Source organism: Callospermophilus lateralis, chromosome 1, assembly GCF_048772815.1.
Source record: "Callospermophilus lateralis isolate mCalLat2 chromosome 1, mCalLat2.hap1, whole genome shotgun sequence".
Classification (NCBI taxonomy): Eukaryota; Metazoa; Chordata; class Mammalia; order Rodentia; family Sciuridae; genus Callospermophilus; species Callospermophilus lateralis.
The window spans coordinates 23961248-23981540 of NC_135305.1; the positions used below are offsets into that span (position 1 = coordinate 23961248).

General features: G+C 36.1%; 1 protein-coding gene across 2 annotated transcripts in view; it reads left to right on the plus strand.

The window, feature by feature from the left end:
- Ube2h (ubiquitin conjugating enzyme E2 H) overlaps positions 1-20293 on the plus strand; it is a 103107-nt gene that overhangs the window by 40014 nt on the left and 42800 nt on the right. For both annotated transcript variants that reach the window (XM_076833213.2, XM_076833222.2), the window contains exon 2: positions 20049-20125. In XM_076833213.2, the coding sequence (XP_076689328.1) occupies positions 20049-20125 (77 nt within the window). The remainder of the gene's footprint in view (positions 1-20048; positions 20126-20293) is intronic.

The following is a 20293-nucleotide window of genomic DNA, read 5'->3' on the forward strand; positions in this document are numbered from 1 at the left end:
TCTTATGTAGTAACATTTATCCTACAATTACAGATACTTTTTTTTTTTTTTTTTGTGGTAGTGTTGGGAATTGAATCCAGGGGTGCTTTGCTACTGAGCTATGTCCTCAGTCCTTTTTACTTTTTGAGACAGTGTCTCACTAAGTCGCTCAGACTGATCTTGAACTTGTGCTTCTCCTGTTTCAGCCTCCTAAATTTCTTAGATTATAGGTATGTGTCACCATGCCTGGCTGAGGATACTTTTTTTTTTTTTTTAATACCAGGGATTTAACCCAGGGGTGCTTAACCACTGGGCCACATCCCCAGTCCTTTTTATGTTTTATTTTGAAATAGTCTTGCTCAGTTACTCAAGGCCTAGCTAAGCTGCTAAGGGTGGCTTTGAACTTATAGTCCTCCAGCCTCAGCCACTCAAAGTCACGGGATTATAGGTGTGAGCCTGGCTTCCAGATGCTCTTTAAGATGTTCCTTCTCTTGTCTGAATTTCTATCTTAAGTGAACCCAAAATATAGACATATTGAGAAATTTCTGTATCATATTGAGAATTTTAACATAATTCTATCGACCATTGTTAATATCTGCTGTTGGTCTACTATTTTAGTATAATTATTGAAATAAATATTGGTAATTTAGTACTGCATCCTCAACTGTAAACCAATTCAGGATAAGCACATCCTAGACCCTTAAATGTGCATGAGTACAGTTTTTGAATTATGTTTGGTGTTTTAGACTGTTGTTTTAGTTCCCTACCAGTGCAAGATTTCTCTCCTTCCTAGCTCTTATGCTCACTTTATGTTCTTCACTGCTCTAGGTTGCGTGTGCATTGTTGGGGTTAATGGGAAGCAAAAGACAGGAAAGAGAGCCACACTGAGTAGGAGTTGTACCAGTCGCCAACAGTTTGACCCTAGATAGTGCTGCAACTGGCACTGTCTTCATCTTTATAGTAGAAAACGTATTTGCACAATAGGATGGTCGAGAGAATTAAATAAAAATAGCGTATGTGTGACATTAATTTCTTTTTGTAGAGCCTTGGTAAATATTTGGCACTTGTTATTCTCTATTACCATATAGGTAGATGTGATCATTTTCACTTTTGTCAATGGGAGGCGGAGAAGGGGAGTGGTCAAGGCTTAGAGTACATTTCATTTGTCCTGGGCTGGTGTTTCTTAAAGCATGATAATCACTAGGGGATCTTGTTAAAATGCAGATTATGATTCAATTAGTCTGCAGTTCAACCCAGTTTCTGTATTTCTAACAAGTCCTCCCACTTGGTACCCACCTAGGAAATGATGAAGTTAGGCCTCAAATCCAGGTTTGCTCTATTCTAGAGCCTTTATCCATCACACAGAGCCTTTTTTATGCTCATTACGAGAATAGGGATTTATTGAAAAATCTGATTTATTTGTAAGAATCTGAAGCTATATTTTATTTATCTGTTTAGTATTTAAAAAGAAACTTTCATATGCTCAGTCCCCCACCCCTTTGTGTGTGTGTGTGTGTGTGTGTGTTTGTGTTTGTTTTATTTTGGGGGATTGGTGCTATGGTTCAAAACCTGGGTTCTCATGCTTGTGCAAGGCAATTGCTATGCTACTGCTATGTCTCCAGCTCTCAATTCCTTTTTTAAAAGATCTGTTCTTTTTTTGTGGTACTGGGGATAGAACTCAAGTGCACTCTACTACCAAGCTACATTTCTACCCTTTTATTTTAAGACTAGATCTCAGATAACTTGTTGCCCAGTCTGGCCTTGAACTTGTGATCCTCCTGCCTCAGCCTTTTGAGTAGTTGGGATGACAGTGTGTACCACCATGCCTGGCCGCATGTTATTCTTGTCTCTCTCCTGCTCCATACTTGTTCTGCCTTCTTCCTGCCTTTTTATTTTTGTTAGAAGGATCGACATCTACCCTCTCTGCCAGATTGGGAATGTCAGATATTCTTGAGTCTTCCCTCTCCTTGTGTACAGTTAGTCATCAAGTTCTTTCAGTTCTTAGGAATATCATTGTAGTGTGACTTCCTTTCCAGTCCTGCCTGTCAGGTCTTACCTGTCCATGCATCAACCCTATTAATCTCTTTCCCACCCTGTGGTACTCTGCAGTCTATCTGTAGTTGATCTTCCTAGTCAGAACCAGCCTGAGTATGCCACCCTCCTCTCCAAAAGCTGTGACAAAGAGAAGCTTTTGTAGGATGAGATAGGACCATACTTGAACTAGACCACCTGGGTTCTTACACTAGCTCCACAGTTTCCTGTTCCTTAACCTGTCTTTGTAATAACAACTTACTTCCTGAGCTGTTGCAAGGGTTATGATTCAGTACAAAAAGGTTAGAATGGTGCTCAGTGCACTTTTGAGTGTTAAAAGGACTAGCTGTTGTGACTGAAAAAGGAAAGTAGCAATTTAAAAGAGCCAAGAGGCTTCATTAACAGGAAATTGGGCTGTCTTTGGGACAAGTTATACAAATAAGCTCCTCACTAGCAAGTGCTAACATCAATATAATGACCTAGCCATGTTAAAGGTAAAAAGTTAGATATAATTGCAGATTTGTAGGTTGAGGACACTAATGTACCTTGTTAAATCTGAGGAGTAATGATAATAGAATGAACACTGACCCTTTCCTTAATCCTTTGATATAGTTACTATTACTCCCTTTGTGCATTGAGGATACCAAGGCACACAGAGGTTAAGTGACCTGCCCAAGACCATATGGCAAGTAAATTATTAAGATTCAGACTCGTAAGCCCACTCTCTGATCACTAGGATTCAGGACTTATTTTTATTATGAAATATCAATTCATTGAAAAGAATCCTCTTCCTTTGGAAAAGGGAGCTCTGACACTGAGTGACTTAGTGAAACTGAGTGACAGAAAGGTAGTTTGGTATTAGGAGTTGCTGTCTTCTGTCAGTCTTCCACAAATGACTTTTTTTAGTCTCGGATTTTACAGTTCAGGTAATGCTGCTATTGATACATTGTGTTTCTTTTAAAGTGATGTTAGTGGTTCCTTTTGACTAGGGAAATGAATTCTTAATTATCCTTTGGTGGATTGGAATCAGATATTGATTTCCTGGGCTTCTGCTGTTAAGTAGCATATTCGTGGGTCACCTTCCTTTGCTAGCCAGTGTATGTCCAGGGAATGCATGTTGCTTGATTAAATCAAAGAAATGAAAAAGGTAAATTTGCTGGGAAAACATTCACAAAGAAATATTCACCTTGGTTTATTTAACCATGTTGAGACAGTTCTGTCAGAGTTGAGGGGACAAATTAAGGGTCAATATATTGGCAGCTTTTTTAGCTTAATTTTTTTAAGGGAATAATTAGTTCTTTGTGGAAAAAAAAAATGAAAAAAAATTCAGGCGTAAACTGGAAGCCTCAGAAGTGAATAATGTATATGGTCATAATATAATCTCTGTGTATTAATTTGACCAATGATGATTCATAACTGTTCCATGGATAGTGAGAATATGAAGGTGAGGTAAAAATGCTGACATTCTGTCATGAGAAAGTCATTGGATAATATTTGAAACTAGAAAATCAAATAAAAGTATATAAGGATGTTATTTAGATGTAAGTATATTGAATTATCTTCCATATGTTTCAGTTATCTTCTCTGAAATCTCTTATTTCAGGCAGTCAAATGTAAATTGGCTTTTAGTAAATTGGAAAGTAACATTACATACTCCTATAAAATGTTAAATATGGTTTTTGTTATGTTTTGGGATGGGATCTTGCTTTGGCTTTGAACTTCCAGGCTTAAGCCATTTTCTTGCCTTGGTCTCCAGAAAAACTTGGACTACAGGCTCCTGAAACTATACCCAGTGAAGAAATTAAATCCATGTAATCCTTTTGTAAGGACTGATTTTTTTTATGCTATAATAGCAAAAGTAGTTTGGAGTAAGGAGTTATTTATAATGTCGGATCTATCAAAGAGATAAACTCACATAACATCCTATTTGGGTTATAAATTTAGATGTGAAACTACTTTTCAGTATTTAGAAGTGTATATAAGATACTATTTGTCATTTGATTATGTGATGCCATGTTAAACTAAATTCTTATTTTTAAGCTTTTGCTGTCCAGGTTTTGGAGTTAACCTGTCTTGTGGATTAAGTTGAGATTTAATTAGTTAGTCTTGGAGAGAGTTAATGAAAACTACTTTTATCTTTCAGTATATTTTTCTTCATTAATCCTGATTACATGCACTGTTGTGTTAGGGAAGAAGGACAGTAGAGTGGGTCATTGTGAAAGGCATGTGTTTTGCTTTTCCCTGGGGTGACCTTACCAGTGTTGCAGTTGGACTGGTGAGCAGCATGGGAGAGAAAGGGCATTGGGCAATTTGTTTTTTTTGAGATAATTTTTTTTATTTTTCAGTTTTCGGTGGACACAACATCTTTATTTTATTTTATGTGGTGCTGAGGATCGAACCCTGCGTCCCGCGCATGCCAGGCGAGCACGTTACTGCTTGAGCCACATCCCCAGTTCGACACTGGGCAATTTGACATGCATGTGGCAATGAGGGTAGTGTTTCAAGATGAACTTTGTTTCACTTGAAACTTTAACACCAGTATTGGTGAGAGTAAGAAGAAAACAGTTCTGTTTATATGATGGTAGTTAGAAATTAGCTGGACACAAATATCCTCTGTGGAGGATATTTATGCACTGGATATCAAAATTGGGAATGTATCCTTTTGAATTAGAAGTTCAGCTTCTAGAAATTTGCAGGTACTTGAAAAAGTGTAGCAAGAGACATGTTCTAGGCTATTCATTGTAACATTGTAATGGGGGAATATGTCTGACAATCAGACATTCACTAATGGATGCTTAAATTATGGTATATTGATATTATTGCAGATATCCAAAAGGGGGGGGGGAGCCTAAGTCTATATGTACTCATAAAGATGTTCTATAGTTGGATTGCATTGACAAAGGTATTTGGAGAACATTTTACACCTGTGTCCGTGATGCCATGAACATGTGTAGATGTAAACATTGCTGTGTAAAAATGTAAACATTTCTGTGTAAAATGTCCTGGCAATGGTAGTTTCTGGATAGTGGAACTACAGGACTAGGGGATGAGAAGGCTGCTTAAACCCCATGCAACAAGCAGAGGCCTGAAACTCAGCACTGGATCTGAAGAGGTTATTTTGTTGTATTGAAAGGTGTTTTCTCACCTGGCACAGTGGTGCACACCTGTAATCCTAACGGGTTGGGAGGCTGAGGCAGGAGGATCATGAGTTCAAAGCCAGCCAGTCTCAGTAAAAGTGAGGCTAATAAGCAACTCAGTGAGACCATGTCTCTAAATAAAATACAAAATAGAGCTGGGGATATGGCTCAGTGGTTGAATGCCCATGAGTTCAATCCCTGGTAAACGCCCCCACATACCTGTGTCTTTGCTCTGTCCTGATTGCAGCACCAGCATGTCTTAGTGGCACCTGAGCTTATTAGTTCTACTTATCCCTGTGGTACAAACATGAGAGAGGAAATCCAATAGTTTTGTCACCTTTTCAGTGCCAGATTTTCCTACTATATATACACCCATCCTTGCATATGTGTCTAGGTTTGTTTTCTCCTGTTTTGATAAATAACTTTTTTTTTTTCCACATTGTTCAACTGTTCCGGAAATACTTCTTGTGAGAGACTTGATTTTTAATTTCCTTCCTGTACCTCCTAACAATCTAGCCTTTATTCACTTACTGTTTGTGCATATTTAATTCTTCAACTTCTGTTTACTTTTAACTATTAGATTAGCTTCCTAAAACTTATTTATCACTTTCATATCTCTTCATTAGATCTGACAACCCATTTCTTATTCCGTGTTGTTAATTTCTGCTGGTCTTGAGCTAGCAGTCTTAGTGGCAGGGCTACCAGCTTCCTCTTGAGCTCTACCACCTGTTACTTGTGTTATGCTGAAAATAGCTCTGACATCCTTGTTGTTGTATCACATGGCACACCTAGTTACAGTCTCCTTTTACCTCTCTGCTCTTGACTTTCCAGGGTTTCTGCTCATTTGCTTACACTGGAATGATTTTTTTAAAGTAAAATGTTTCTTTAAAAGCAGTTTCTTTTCACTTAAAAATTTCATTTCTAGACTGAGGTGGTAGTTCAGTGGTAGGGCATTTACCCCACATGTGTGAGGCCCTGGGTTTGATCCCCAGAACAACAAAAATAAACAAAAAATTTTTCCTTCTTGTACCTCCTAACATTCTAGCCTTTATTCACTTACTGTTTGTGTATATTTTAACCCCCCCCCCTTCATTTGCCATTTTCCCTATGGACTTTTAAATAAAAATAACATTACAGTTTCTGTTATTTTTCCATCCCAGTTCTTTCATCTAATTATTCATAAAGATAATAAATAAGGCAGCATCCTATTTAGGCAATAATATGCCTATCAACTAATCTTTAATTTAGATTTTAAGCAGAACTTCAATTGAGGAAGTTATTTTCCATATCACTTCATATTACTTTTTGATGCTTTTAAAAATCTATTTATCCAGGCCTTTATTAATTACAGATGATTGCTACTGCCTCTCAAAAGTCTTCCAAATGAGCAATAGAAACTGGGTCCAGTTGAGTCCAGTTTCGACAAATCTGTGTTGTTTTGAAACACACATTTCTTCTCTACTTAATAGAACACTAAATAAAATCTACATGTGATTCATCTAGTGTATTCATCTGTAGTTTTGCTTTCTTCAGTATGAAATCTTGACAGTGATCTTGAATCTGATACCCTTTGTGCATGCATTGCTTCAAAAAGGCTTGTCTGTGTTCTCTGAACCCTTTTAATTTTTATGAAATCAAAGTTGAATTGTCATTATAGCCACTTAATACTTGATACCTGCTATGCTTAGTGAACATGGAATAGTATAAAAGAGAATAGCAGATGTCAGCTCTTCATGTTCTGGAAAAGAGATGAGGAGTTTTTGTGATCAGAACTTTAGAGCAGGGGTTTCTAACTTGTTTATAAGGGAAAACCAATTTTATATGCATGTGTGTTATCTTTTTCTTTTTATATTTTTATATTTGAATTTTGAAGAATTTGCTTTTAGAAATCTTCCTTGATCTTATTGAAGTCATAAAAATTAATAAGGCTGATGAAAATTGTTGATCTCTAAAGATCCAAACTAGTAATTTAGCCAATCTTCAGAAGTGAAGGAAGAGCCATGGTTGATCTGTGTTGTGGACCTTTTTAATTAGGGTCTTTTACTACATAGATCATCACTTCAGGGTATGTTGAGTGTTTTGTAAGAGGAAGAGGATGATAGCGTATCTAAGATGCTTTCTGCTTATTATCTGTGATCCGTTATTGTTCACACTTTGATAATCTTCGTCTGCTGAATAGGTACAATGCTCGGGATTTATTAATTCTTATCACCACATTGTAAGTGTAATGTACTATATATGTTACCATGAAGAAAGCCAAAGAAAATATTGCCTTATAAAATGCCACTGCTTACTGTCAATGATTCATGTGTCTTGATTTGAATGTCTATGAGTGGAGATTTTTAAACACTTGCTTAGCTTAATTCTGTCCTCATTGATAGAATTGGCTTGTATCAAACTCTCCTAAGGCCAAAGTGGTGTATAGTCTTTTGGGTGGTAATTAAAATGGAAAAAAAAAAAAAAAAAGGAGTTAGTGTTCTTAAAGATTTTTCAGGGACAACAGCATCAGAAACATGAACACCAAATGCACTACAAAGATATTCCATCAGACCGTAGTAAGTTTAGCTTAGTTAATATTATTGAGAAACGGCTTTGTGATGAGCTTTGTTCTAAGCACTGTGAGTGGATGTTTTGCAACACGTTTTCATTAGGATTTTGCAGAGGACCACCAGTTATTTGCATGTTTCTATTATTTATGGGGAATTTGAATGTTCCTTATAACTTGGAAGTTTTCAAGGTTAAATGTTGTCATCCTTAAGGGTGGGATTTCTTTGTCGTTGTTCTAGTCTGCCTTACCAACCTCCTGTGGTTAGATATAGTAGGACTTTGAAATGACAGGGTTCTTTGTCTCTGCTGCTTCTCTCACACAGGTGTGGTTTCATCTGCTTCTACACTGAAGATTCACAGGTCTAGAGTGTCACATATGCCTCCTCTCTGTACCACAGCTCCTATCTGACAGGTGCTACAGGCTGTGACATAGCCCTAGCTAAATGCAGTTAATCAGGAAAGAGTTTTGTTGTCTAAGAAACTGATTTATTTATTTTTTAGTTTTCGGCAGACACAACATCTTTGTTTGTATGTGGTGCTTAGGATCGAACCCGTGCCGCACACATGCCAGACGAGTGCGCTACCGCTTGAGCCACATCCCCAGCCCTAAGAAACTGATTTTTATAATCCTTTGAGATCAGGAAAGGAAAACTAAATGTTTTAATCAAGTACCAGATATTTCTTGAGGTCTGGCCTTCTAAAATACTTCAGAAAAGTTTTATTTTTTAAATTCTTTTTATATTCAGAAAAGTTTTTAAAAGTTTTCCTAAGTCATTTGTTTGGATTTACATTGTGGATTGTTCATTTTTTGTCCTAAGAATCTTGAAGGCTTATATTTTTTCTCAATTGTTCAAAGTTATATTCCAAGTTTGTAGATTTTAAATTGGATTCTTGACCAACTGGTAGTTCTTTAACAATGTCATCTTCCTGTGGAAGTAGAATGTAGTCAGATATGTAGTCTTCTGGGGGAAAAAATGGAAAAGGAATTAGAAGTGAAACAAAAGCAAAATTATCTATTGGTTACAAAAATTTTCAAATGTAGACAAAAAGAGTAGTATAATGAATTTCCATCACCCAAATTAACATCTCACAATTATCACTTTTTTTCCTCATACATCTTCTTTCTTCCTTTTCAAATATTTTGGGGCAAATCTGACACATTGTCATTTACTGCCTTTTGTATATTAATATGCTTCTCTTAAAAATACGGGTTTTTTTAAAAATAACCATCATGCTATATCATACTTAAGAAAATAATGATTGTGCCAGATGTGACATATGCCTGTAATCCCAGGTACTACAGAGGCTGAGGCAGGAGGATCACAAATTTAAGGCCAGCCTGGGCAATTTAGTTACTGAGTTCTGTCGCCCAGCACTGTGAAAAAATAAAAGAGCGGGGCATGTTGGCATATGCCTATAATCCCAGTGATTCGGGAGTCTGAGCAGGAAGATCAAGAGTTCAAATTTAGTAAGATCATGTCTCTAATAAAATATTGAAAAAAGGGCTGGGGATATATACCTGGTAGAATGCTTGGCTTGCATGCACAAGGCCTCAATCCCCAGCATGACCAAAAGAAAACGGTGTGGGGGAAGGTGGTGTTGGAGATGTGGCTCAGTGTTTAAGTGCTCTGGTTCAATCCATAGTACAAAAAGAAAAAGAAAAAAGCAATGCTTTAGGAGGATGATGCTTTTAATAAATCCTCTGACTGTTGCACTGGTGATTTAATCCATGGGCTCACATATGCTAGGAAAGCACTGAGCCGCATCCATAGCCTTTTGTGTTTTGAGACAGGCTGGCCTCAAATTTGCTATCCTTCTACCTTCTTTCAGCTAGCTGGGATTATAGGCTTGTGCCACTGTATTCCACAGATGATGGGGTTTTTTTTTTTGTTGTTGCTTTTGTGGCACTGTGGATCCAACCCAGGGCCTTGTGCATGTGAGACAAGCACTCTACCAACTGAGCTATATCTTCAGCCCAAGGTGATGGGTTTTTAATATGCTTGCAGTTTTACCTTGAATCAGTTATATCAAGAAAACGAAATTGTGAAAAATAAATTTAGGATTAACCTTCTATAAGTTATTTAAGAGAAATAACACTGCTGAGCTGATATGCTGCTAATTTACTTATGTGCATTATATATTACATAAATTTGTAATTTTCAGTTATAAGTAAACAAAAGATACTCTTGCCATAAAATTGCAAAGTAGTGAAGTTTGTTAAGGAGTTATTTGAATTTTATAGATAGCCTCTAGCTTCCAAATTTTTTTAAAGGCATAATTGGGATTGTATTTTTTTGAAAATATAAATCTTAATTCTGTTTGGAATGTATATCCTGTTGATTTCAAGATGGCATCATTGTTGTTTCCTATTTCCCTTTACCTTTCTCTCTCTCTCTGCTTTTCTGCAACTGAGTCATCTGAGTATTTGATTTTATAAATTTACTTTTAAATATATTTTATTAGGAATGGGGGCAGAGATGAGCTTTCTCATATATCTAATATACCTTTTCTAAACCTGTTCTAAAAATTATTTTCTGTAACTTATGATTGAACTTCTCTGTTTAGAATTTTTACTTTAAATAAAGTTTAAACAAAATAATACGTTCAGGGAAAAGCTAAGTCCGTTATAGCAATGATTTTTTTCACTTTAAAAAATAATATTTTCTAGGATCTTGCCAGTGTTTACTTTGGTTTCTGATACAGAAGCTCTAAATGAAGTGAAACACTTGAGATTTTTATTAACAATCTCTCCTAAAGCTAGTATAATTTATAGTCTGCTGGGAGGTAATGAACATACTTGCTATTTAACCTTACTCCTGTCTTGTACTAGTATTTTGTTACTATAACAAAATGCCTAATGCTGGGTGATTTTATAAAGAGAAGAGGTTTACGTATTACACAGTTTTGGAAGCTGAAGATTCCAGATTGGGCAGCCACATTGGTTCATCCTCTGGTAAGGGCCTGATGGTTGGTGGTATCATGGTGGAAGCATATAATAGAGTTCATATGACCAGACAGGAAACCAGAGTGAGGCGAGGGGCCAGGCTTGACCTTTTTTAAAAATATATATATATATTTATTTTTTAGTTGTAGGCGGACAGGATATCTTTATTTCACTGGTGCTGAGTATGGAACCCAGTGCCCCACATGTGCTAGGTGAGCCCTCACCACTGAACCCCCGTAGCCCCTGCTTGACCCCTTTCTTTTTTTTTTTTTTAATTTTATGTGGTGCTGAGGATTGAGCCACAACCCCAGCCCTGGCTTGACCTTTTTATAGCAATTTTTTCCTCCAGAAACTAATTCAGGGTCCTACTGAAACTATCTTAATCCCTTCCAATAGTATCACTCTAAGTGACCTCTTCACAGTGCCATACTGGGACCAAGTTTCCAACACACAAGTTGGGCAGGCCTACTTAAACCATATTGATACCAGAGTGTACTTGTGTAAATGTTTTGACTATGTAAAATTTTAAAAATATATGCTTCTCTGGGCTGGGGATGTGGCTCAAGCGGTAGCGTGCTCATCTGGCATGGGTGCGGCCCGGGTTCGATCCTCAGCACCACATACAAACAAAGATGTTGTGTCCGCCGAGAGCTAAAAAATAAATATTAAAAAAATTAAAAAATAAAAATATATGCTTCTCCTTAGTGATGTCTTTAAGATACTATAGTAAGTTGACAAAATTTTTTTGCTTTATTTGCTTTTAAACAACATATACTTTTTTTTTTTTTTTTGTACCAGGAACTCGGGGACATTTAAACACTGAGTCACATTCTATCCCTTTTTATTTTTACTTGAGACAAGGTTTTGTTAAGTTGCTTAGGGTGTTTTGCTTAGGGCCTCGCTAAGTTGCTGAGGCTGGTTTTGACCTTGTGATCTTCCTGCTCTCAGCTTCCTGAGCTGCTGGGATTACAGGCATGCACATTGTGCCCCGAACATACCTATCTTGAAGTAACAATTTTTGAATAGGTGGTACATTTCTTAGAAGGGACTTAGTTTACTTAGTTGTAAAACTGCTAAGAGTTGTGTATTTTATTCATTAGAGATTATCTTTCTTAGAACATATTGTTTACCTTTTTTTAAAAAAATGTAATTTCATGAGCTTTGGTTATCTAGTCTTTCTAGCCCAACTCTAGATATTTTTTAAAGGATAGTAGCCTAGTGATAGCTCCCAGATGTAACTAAAGAAGGTTAAGAATGGAGAAACTTTAAGTAATGTAAGGAAAAAAAAAAAGAGAGAAACTAAGAACCTCTTAATGCAAGGACTTTAGCATCAGTGTAAGGAGTCTCTACCTGATTAGTTCCTAAGGGCATCATTGTATTTTTTAGTACAGCATATCAACTATTATTAATAGTAATAACCCAGCATGAGGAAAAGTATCTCTCTCTTAACCAGAATACAGAAGAAAACAAAATTTTTAGATATTGATTAAAAAAGTTTGTTGCTTAAGTAAATTTTAGGTAGAGTGTTCTTTAGTTTACATTTAAAAAAATTGAGGGCTGGGGAATAGACAAGTGGCATAGCACTTACCTAGTGTGCATGAGGCCCTGTCTCTTGATGGGCCAGGTACCTGAATATGTGTTTCCTTAAATCTTCAGTGACCTTGCAAGTGAGGTTTTATCCAACTATCCCCCCACATTCCCCCTCCTCCTGCTCTTCTAGAGTGTAGAAGACATGTTCAGAGTTAAGTGATTTACAGGGTGACTTCTTTTTAATTCATGAGTCATCCACCTGTTTATAATACATCATCACTTGGCTTATCTGATGATACTTCAAGTTCGCAGGTGCAAAAGTGAATTAAGAATCTCTCATTAAAAACAAACAACAAAAACCTGTTTCTTCTCTCTTCCACTGTGCCATTCATTGATGGTATCACCTCACCTGTCTGACTTTCTTGGAACTATACACAGATCTTGGACTGGCAGCAACAGGCCATGGCTATCTTGCAATTTCATTCATGTGTTCATTTTATAAATATTGACTGAATACCTACCGTTTGCTGGGAGCTCTTCCAGGATCCAGGAATACAACAGCAAACAAAACGCACAACCCATACCCTTGTGGAGTTTGTCTTAAATAGGAGATAAGTATTACACTAAATAAAATAAAATACATATGTAATATATCACATTGTGGCAAGAGTGTGTGGTTGAAAATGGCATTGTCAGGCCTCACTGAGACACACTGGAACATCTATGCATTATGTACATTTAGAAAATAGATTTATGTAGAAATCTGGTTTTTGATTTCTCATGAAAATGTGACATTCTAGCAACACCAGAGCTTTCTACACCTGTTCCATGTCCAGTCAACTGTAAAGGCCATGCAGTCTTTCCCATCATTCCCGCAACTATTATCTTTGTTGAGGTCTTGAACATTTCTTTCTGCTCTTTTGCTTTAACTCTGTTTATTCTACCCTGTACCTGTTCTGTACACCAAAACTAGTTTATCTATGTAGAACACACTTACATGTACTATGTGTGGATATATTGTGTCCCTATTCACTAGATAAATCCATGCTTTCAGGTTGCTCCATAATCTGGTCTTGGCCTGCTTTCTGTTAGAACTCCTGGGGGTCCACTCAAAATAAAAATTCAGTGTCAGCCATCTCTGGACCTAAATTAAGTATTTGCTTTAAATGGCTCCTGCTACTTCTATGTGTCCAAATCACATTCTTATTTTAAAGTAGTCTGTAAATTCTTGCTTCCCATAGCCAACTTGTGCTTTCTCTTGTCAGAACAAAGGAAATTTTTCTACTCCAAATTCTATTAGCATTTTATGCAAACCCCTTTTTGTGTTTATTGCTTAATGACCAAATCTTGTATTCTCATACTAGACTTCACTTTTCTTGAAGACAGGCTGTGTTTAAGAATATATATATTTTTTTGTTTGCCTAATGGTGTGTATATAGAAGTGTGTTGTAACCCAATTCTGATTAGACATAAAGCCTCTTTGATCTTTTGTGGATTTAATGGATCCACTCTGCATTCTCTATAGCTCAGCTTAATAGGATCCTGTTAATTTATGTGAAAAGCTAAAAAATAGTTGTAGAAAAAACAGAACAAAATGCTTCAGCTTAGGAGATAGTAACAAATATATAGTCATGAATTGATTACCCTTCACACTATAGTATTTTCCTTCGAGATAGAGATAAATGAGCAAATTTTTCCTTAATTCTTTATTATACACATACTTAGATTCCATTACTCATAGAAGACTTCCCCGTAAGCCTTTTATTTTTCTGCTTATTTTCTCAATAGCTTATTTTTATTCTTATTTCTGAATAAAATTCCCCCTTCTAATATGAAGAACAAAAGCCTTTAAACAAACCCCACACCTTTTATTTTTAAACTCATTTAAGCCAGAAACCTTTCTAATAAACAGGACTCTTTTTTTTCTTCACTTATAATTTAAACAAAAGACACTTCTTTGGTTATTATTTTGCCCAGAGGCTGTTTGTCATGGGTACACTAAAGCCATACTAGTCTTCCTTCACCATTGTTGGATCACTCCCCCAACCCAGGACTGGGTATTTAACTCAGGGCCTCATGCATACCAGGCAAGCACTCTACTACAGAACTACAACCTCACCCCTTTTCGTGCTTACAGACAGGGTTTCATTAAGTTGCCCAGGCTGCCTGCAACTTGGGATCCTCATGCCTCAGCCTCCTGAGTAGCTGGGATTACAGGTGTGCACCACCATGCCCAGCTGTGGTTGGAGTTTTTTAGACATTTTTGTGAAGCCACTTAAATTTGATTACTTCTGGGTGTTAGCTATTTTACTTTCTTTGGCAGATTATTTTTCAATATGAAGTCTTTGGGTTTTTTGTCTTTTTTTTTTTTTTTAAACCCAGAGGTACTCAACCTCTGAGCCACATCCCCAGCCCTTTTTTGCTGAGGTTGGCTTTGAATTTATGATCTTCCTGCCTCAGCCTCCTGAACTGCTGGGATTGCAAGTGTGTGCCACTTTGTCCAGCAATGTGAAGTGTTTGGATCACTTAGCTAGCTTTTTCTTCCCCAGACCAAGTGTTGTACCTTAGGAAAATGTTGGATCATTTTATGAATCCTTAAGAGAGCTCTAGTAACTGAGTTTTTCTAAAATGTCATGCCTATTCAAAGCTAGAGTTCTGAGGCTGGGGATGTAACTCAGTGGTAGAATGCTTGCCTAGCATGCATGAGGCCATGGGTTCCATCCCCATCTCTGCTAAAAACAGAGTTCTGTTTATAACTGACTATATTTTTAGGGTTTTTTTTTTTTAAGAGTTTTTATTATCGAAAATTCCAAATATAAACAAAAATAGTATGGCAAACCCCATGTAGCGAGCAATCACTCAGGTTGAGTAATTATGAACTCAGGGCCAATACCATTTCTTCAGTACCTCTTGTACCCCTTTTACACTGTATTATACCCTAGATTTAATACATTTAAAATAGTAAATATTTCAATATGTATTTCTAAAAGAGAACAATTCTTTATAAACATAACCCCGCAAGTATTTTTGTGATAGGTTCCTATTAATGGATTAACGGATTTCCATCTTTTACCAAGAAAAGTAGGTGGTGAAGATTGCTGAGTTTCTTTAACTTTCCTGTGTGATTAATCTCAAGAACCAGAAACAGAGAGGTTTGAACCTAGAGAGAAAAAGCTGTACAGTTTGCTGCCACTCACAAAAGCAAGTTCTTTAAAATCCCAGTCCCTCCCTAAAACACTACTCTAGAATTTATTTTATAAACTCTATCACTAAGCTTAGGATATGATGTGTGAGATCTGAGTCTTTGGCCTGTCAATGTCAATCCTGTGGCATAGGCTTAGCTCTTGGCTCCCTTTCTTGAAAATTTCAGAAGTATATAAAAATTACTTCTGAAATCCTGATGGATGAATTTTGCCAGGAATGTCAGTTATCTCTTGACATTTTGGCATTTACCTTTAAATTGTGTAATCATAATGCCATTCAGGAGAAATAAGGTGCTGGGTGATAGGCATTTTAAAAGTGAAATGGACTTGGGTTTCTGGGAATGTTAATCACTATTCTTCTGAAAATAGTGATAATCCACAATAGTGAAATGCTAAGTGGGTAAAAACTAATATTTTGTGATAACTTAGGTCGGAGGTGAGTAAAATATGATTTATGTTTATATAACAATTTTTTGCCAGAGTAGCATCCAAGGAATTTTTATATTTTCAAGTTTTGAAACTGAGAAATTATTAAAGGAACCTTCTGATTGAGTTTTCCACTAGTCTACTAGCCTGACCAACCCATCTCAAAAATAGATCATTATTTTTGTCATTTTAACCAGCCTTCTTATTTTCTTGCCCTTGATTTTGTAGCAGAAGGGAAAGAAACTTGTGGTCTCTACCATAAATACTCACAGTAACAGTAGTCAAGTAGTTTTATATTTTTTGTGGCAAGTCATTTGGTGGTGATGGAATGACTTATTTTTAATGCAGTGTTATTCTTTTGACTAAACTTTAACTTATTCCCCTTCTGATTTCACATCTGTATCATTCCAAGATGTCCTAAACTTATCACAGTGTCTCATTTACCAAGTTGGTAGAAGTTTTAAAAGTTTTATTTGGTTTGCGTTCTCACATGAAATGGACTATTTGGGCATGGTGTAGCTCAAGAGAGACTTATGGTATCTGACATGTGGGTTGTATTAGGCATCATAGGGAAAAGGGAGTGTTGATTTTCTAATTTCATTTTAACATAAGTTAGGAAAGTAGAATCATCTTTGTCAAGTAAATGTAAGTGTGGAAGTAGATTCTAAACAAATCACAAAATAGAAGAAACCCAGTTATATTGCATTCTTTGGGTAAAGGATGGAAAAGATATCTTCAGTTTTCCAGAAGTGACATACATGAAATAACTCATAATTTTAAATGATTGAATAATTGCTTATGGATCAGTGTCATTTATAGCAAATTATTTCTGACGGAGAATACTGCTAATATGGATTTTTATATTACAAAATTAGTTTGGTTTCTTTTTTAAACTAATTTTATCTTTTAACTTGCTCTATTCTTTGATTATCTTTGCCAGTTTATGTAGTTTTGCCTAGTGGCTAGGATATCTTTACCTATGCCACTATTTTATATTTAACTTTTAGATACCCTCAGTTGAGCAGAAACAACATTGGTGGAGCCAATGGCCAGGGACACTAGGAGACCCTTGTAGTAGCCTATGTATACAGATGGCTTATATTTCATTTAACCAGTTTCCTATTGATAGAAATTTAGGTGGTTTTCCATCTTTAAGGTTCAGGTTTTACTATAAACGTTTGTGTGTGTATCAAAAACACTTCATTAAAAAAAAAAATGTACTGGGGATTGAACCCAGGGGTGCTTTAACACTGAGCTTCTCACAGTCCCTAGCAGAGTAACCACTATCCTAATTTGTAATACTACTGATTCATTTAGCTTGACTGTAGTGTATATAAACAGAATCATACCTGCTTTTTTGTTTCTGTTTTTTCACTTATCTGTGAAACCCTTACATGTTTGTGTATCAAGTCATTCTCTTCGTTGATTTGTGGTATAAAATTCTGTTGAATGACTAAACCATAGTTTCCTGTTTAACTTTTGATAAACCTGTGATTGTCTATAATACTTGGATATTACATATAATGTTGTGCACTTTCTTAAACATGTATTTGGAGAGCATGACTGTACATATCTGTTGATAATATACCCAGGGATAGCACTGAGGGGGCACAGGACATGCCTATGTACAGATTCAGTGCTGCCAGCAATTTCTCAAAGCAATGAAACCATATCACACTCTCTGCTGGCTATTTAAAAAAAAAAAAAAATTAGCTTAGGGCTGGGATTGTGGCTCAGCGGTAGAGTGCTCATGTGAGGCCCTGGATTTAATCCTCAGACCACATAAAAATAAATAAAATAAAAGATATTGTGTCCAACTACAACTAAAAAATAAATATTTTTAAAAAATTAACTTAAAAGAAAAATATGAATAAAAGAATAAATTTATTTTAAGTTGTGGAATATGGTGCTAAAGTTGACCTCAGAAGTAAAAATTCATACTCCACTGAACACAAGATTTTATCTATTTCTTTAATCTTTATTAATTTTATAGTGAAAAATCTTTTTAAACTTAAGTGAGTTGAACTTTTTTTTTTTTAACATTTATTTTTTTAGGTGTAGATGGACACAACACAATGCCTTTATTTGTTTGTGGTACTGAGGATCCAACCCGGGTCCCTCCTGTGCTAGGCGAGTGCTCTACCACTGAGCCACAATCCCAGCCCTAACTTTTTTTTAATATTTATTTTTTAGTTGTAGTTGGACACAGTATATATTAAAAATCCTTATTTATTTATTTATGCTGGGAATTGAACCCAGGGCCTCATGCATGCTAACATACCCATGCTCCACCTCTGAGTCATATCCCCAGCAAAATCTACATTTTTTGGTTGTATGCTATATATTTTTTCTCCCTAGCCTTTCCTTTGTCTTTTTTATCTTTTACAATATAAAAGTTTCAAATATCTTTAATATCTGCTAATCTTTTCCTTTGCGGTTTCTGGCTTTGGTCTCAGGAAGGCCTTTTCCATAGAAAAGTATTTTCTTTGTGGGCTTCTTGTTTGTTTTTAATTTTTATATTATAACTGGAGTTGACCCCCTCCCCCAACACACACACACACACACACACACACACAAACTCTCACACTCACACAAGGGTGCTTTTTAAAGACTTTTAAAATGTTTTAAACATGTTGTACTTAAAAACAAACAAACAAAAAATACTGCATTAGCTTTGGGATATTTTGTGGGTGTCAGAGGGTGACTCTTTGGTCAGGAAAAATTTAGTGTACCAGAGCAGGCATCTGTGTGTCATTAGACCAGTGAGAAATGATCCCAGTTTTCCTATGTGAATATTATTTGAGTATGTTTGTTATGAGAATAGTTTTCAGTTAGAAAAGCATGAGACTAAATTAGTATAGTCTGGATTATATAATTTAAATATCTCTTGTGGATACTATCCAAGGCTCTCAAGCAAGGACTTTACCCAAAATATACCTGGTCTCTTGCAGTTTGTATTGTGGCCTATAGGACAAGGATTTGGGGAGCCAAATATTTAATTTCAAAATATTTAATTTAATTTAAAAATATCATTTTTTCCATTATTTGAGATCATTTAAAAATTTTTGATTTATCCGTTTTGTATATTCTTATGTGTAATTAAAATGTAATTGGCACTGCTGATTGAAAAAGATGATACCTGTTCTGTCGTTTCTGGTTTTCTTCTTTATTGTTACATTTAGATTTGAAAAATTTCCAAAGCCATACCACCTAAAATTCCTATCGTAGTGTCATTGTTGAGTTAGTCCACAAAGCAAAGACTTCAGATAGGTTTTAGATCAGTAGCACTGTCTTCTACCAAGATGGATTAATTAGTTTTCTGTAACTGAGTCAGTGAAGCGGTGAGAGCTCCAGGGCCAGGTCAGTTTTTTAGGAAGAGAACTTAGAATTCTGAATTACCTCTCTGTAATTAAAGCCCTGGACCACACCAGAACCTAAAGGCAGGTCTAAAGGGGGTGGAGTCTGGGGAGGAAAGGAAAGAGTAAGTGAAAATAAATACAACAGATAAAACAGTCTGCCATATAGTAAAGTTGTATCATTAATTATTTTGAGTATTTCATAAGCCAAGGAGAAAGTTGTGGGGACTTTCCTTAGTTAAATCCTTAATTTTAGGAGCACAGCACTTCTAGTTTAGGAGAATTTTTAGTGACTTACCAGACATGCAAATTTGACTAAAGAGTACTGAATTATGTTAAGGGCTTATTGGGGAGTAGAAGGTATAGTTAGGAAAAATATTAAAAGTGCCCATTTTTGATTTACATATAGGCAGATGTATTCTTATACATTTTCCATATTTAATCTTCACAGATTAAATGCTATTTTCCCAGTTTGCAGGGTAAGAACAAAGGGCATTATTTTTTTGTAGTTGTAGATGGACACTGACTTTTATTTTATTTGATTATTTTTATGTGGTGCTGAGGATCAAACCCAGTGCCTCACGAATGCTAGGCAAGCGTTCTGCTGCTAAGCTACAGCCCCAGCCCACAAAGGGCATTATTTTGTCGAGGCTCACAAACCAAGTAAATAACAGTCCTGGGATTTGAACAGCAGTCTCTCTCCGAATCCAAAGTTCATTCATATTCTTTTCATAAGAGTCAGATGCCTTCTAAACTACTAGAGCTGTTGTGTATTGTGTTGTATCAGTATCATGTCAAGTTTTGGTAACACTTTAGTTGGCATATCTTGGAGATGTTATCAGTAGTTCTTCCCCTGATATAAAGCCTGTGTACTTTCCTTTACCTTCCACCTTAGCATTGAGAGTAAGCATGAGGTTACAATCCTGGGAGGACTCAATGAATTTGTAGTGAAGTTTTATGGACCACAAGGAAGTAAGTATATGTGTTCTTCGTTTATAGTCTTTTATTCTTTTTTTTTTTTTTTTTAAAGAGAGAGAGAGAATTTTAATCTTTTATTTTTTAGTTTTTGGCGGGCACAACATCTTTGTTTGTATGTGGTGCTGAGGATCGAACCCGGGCCGCATGCATGCCAGGCGAGCA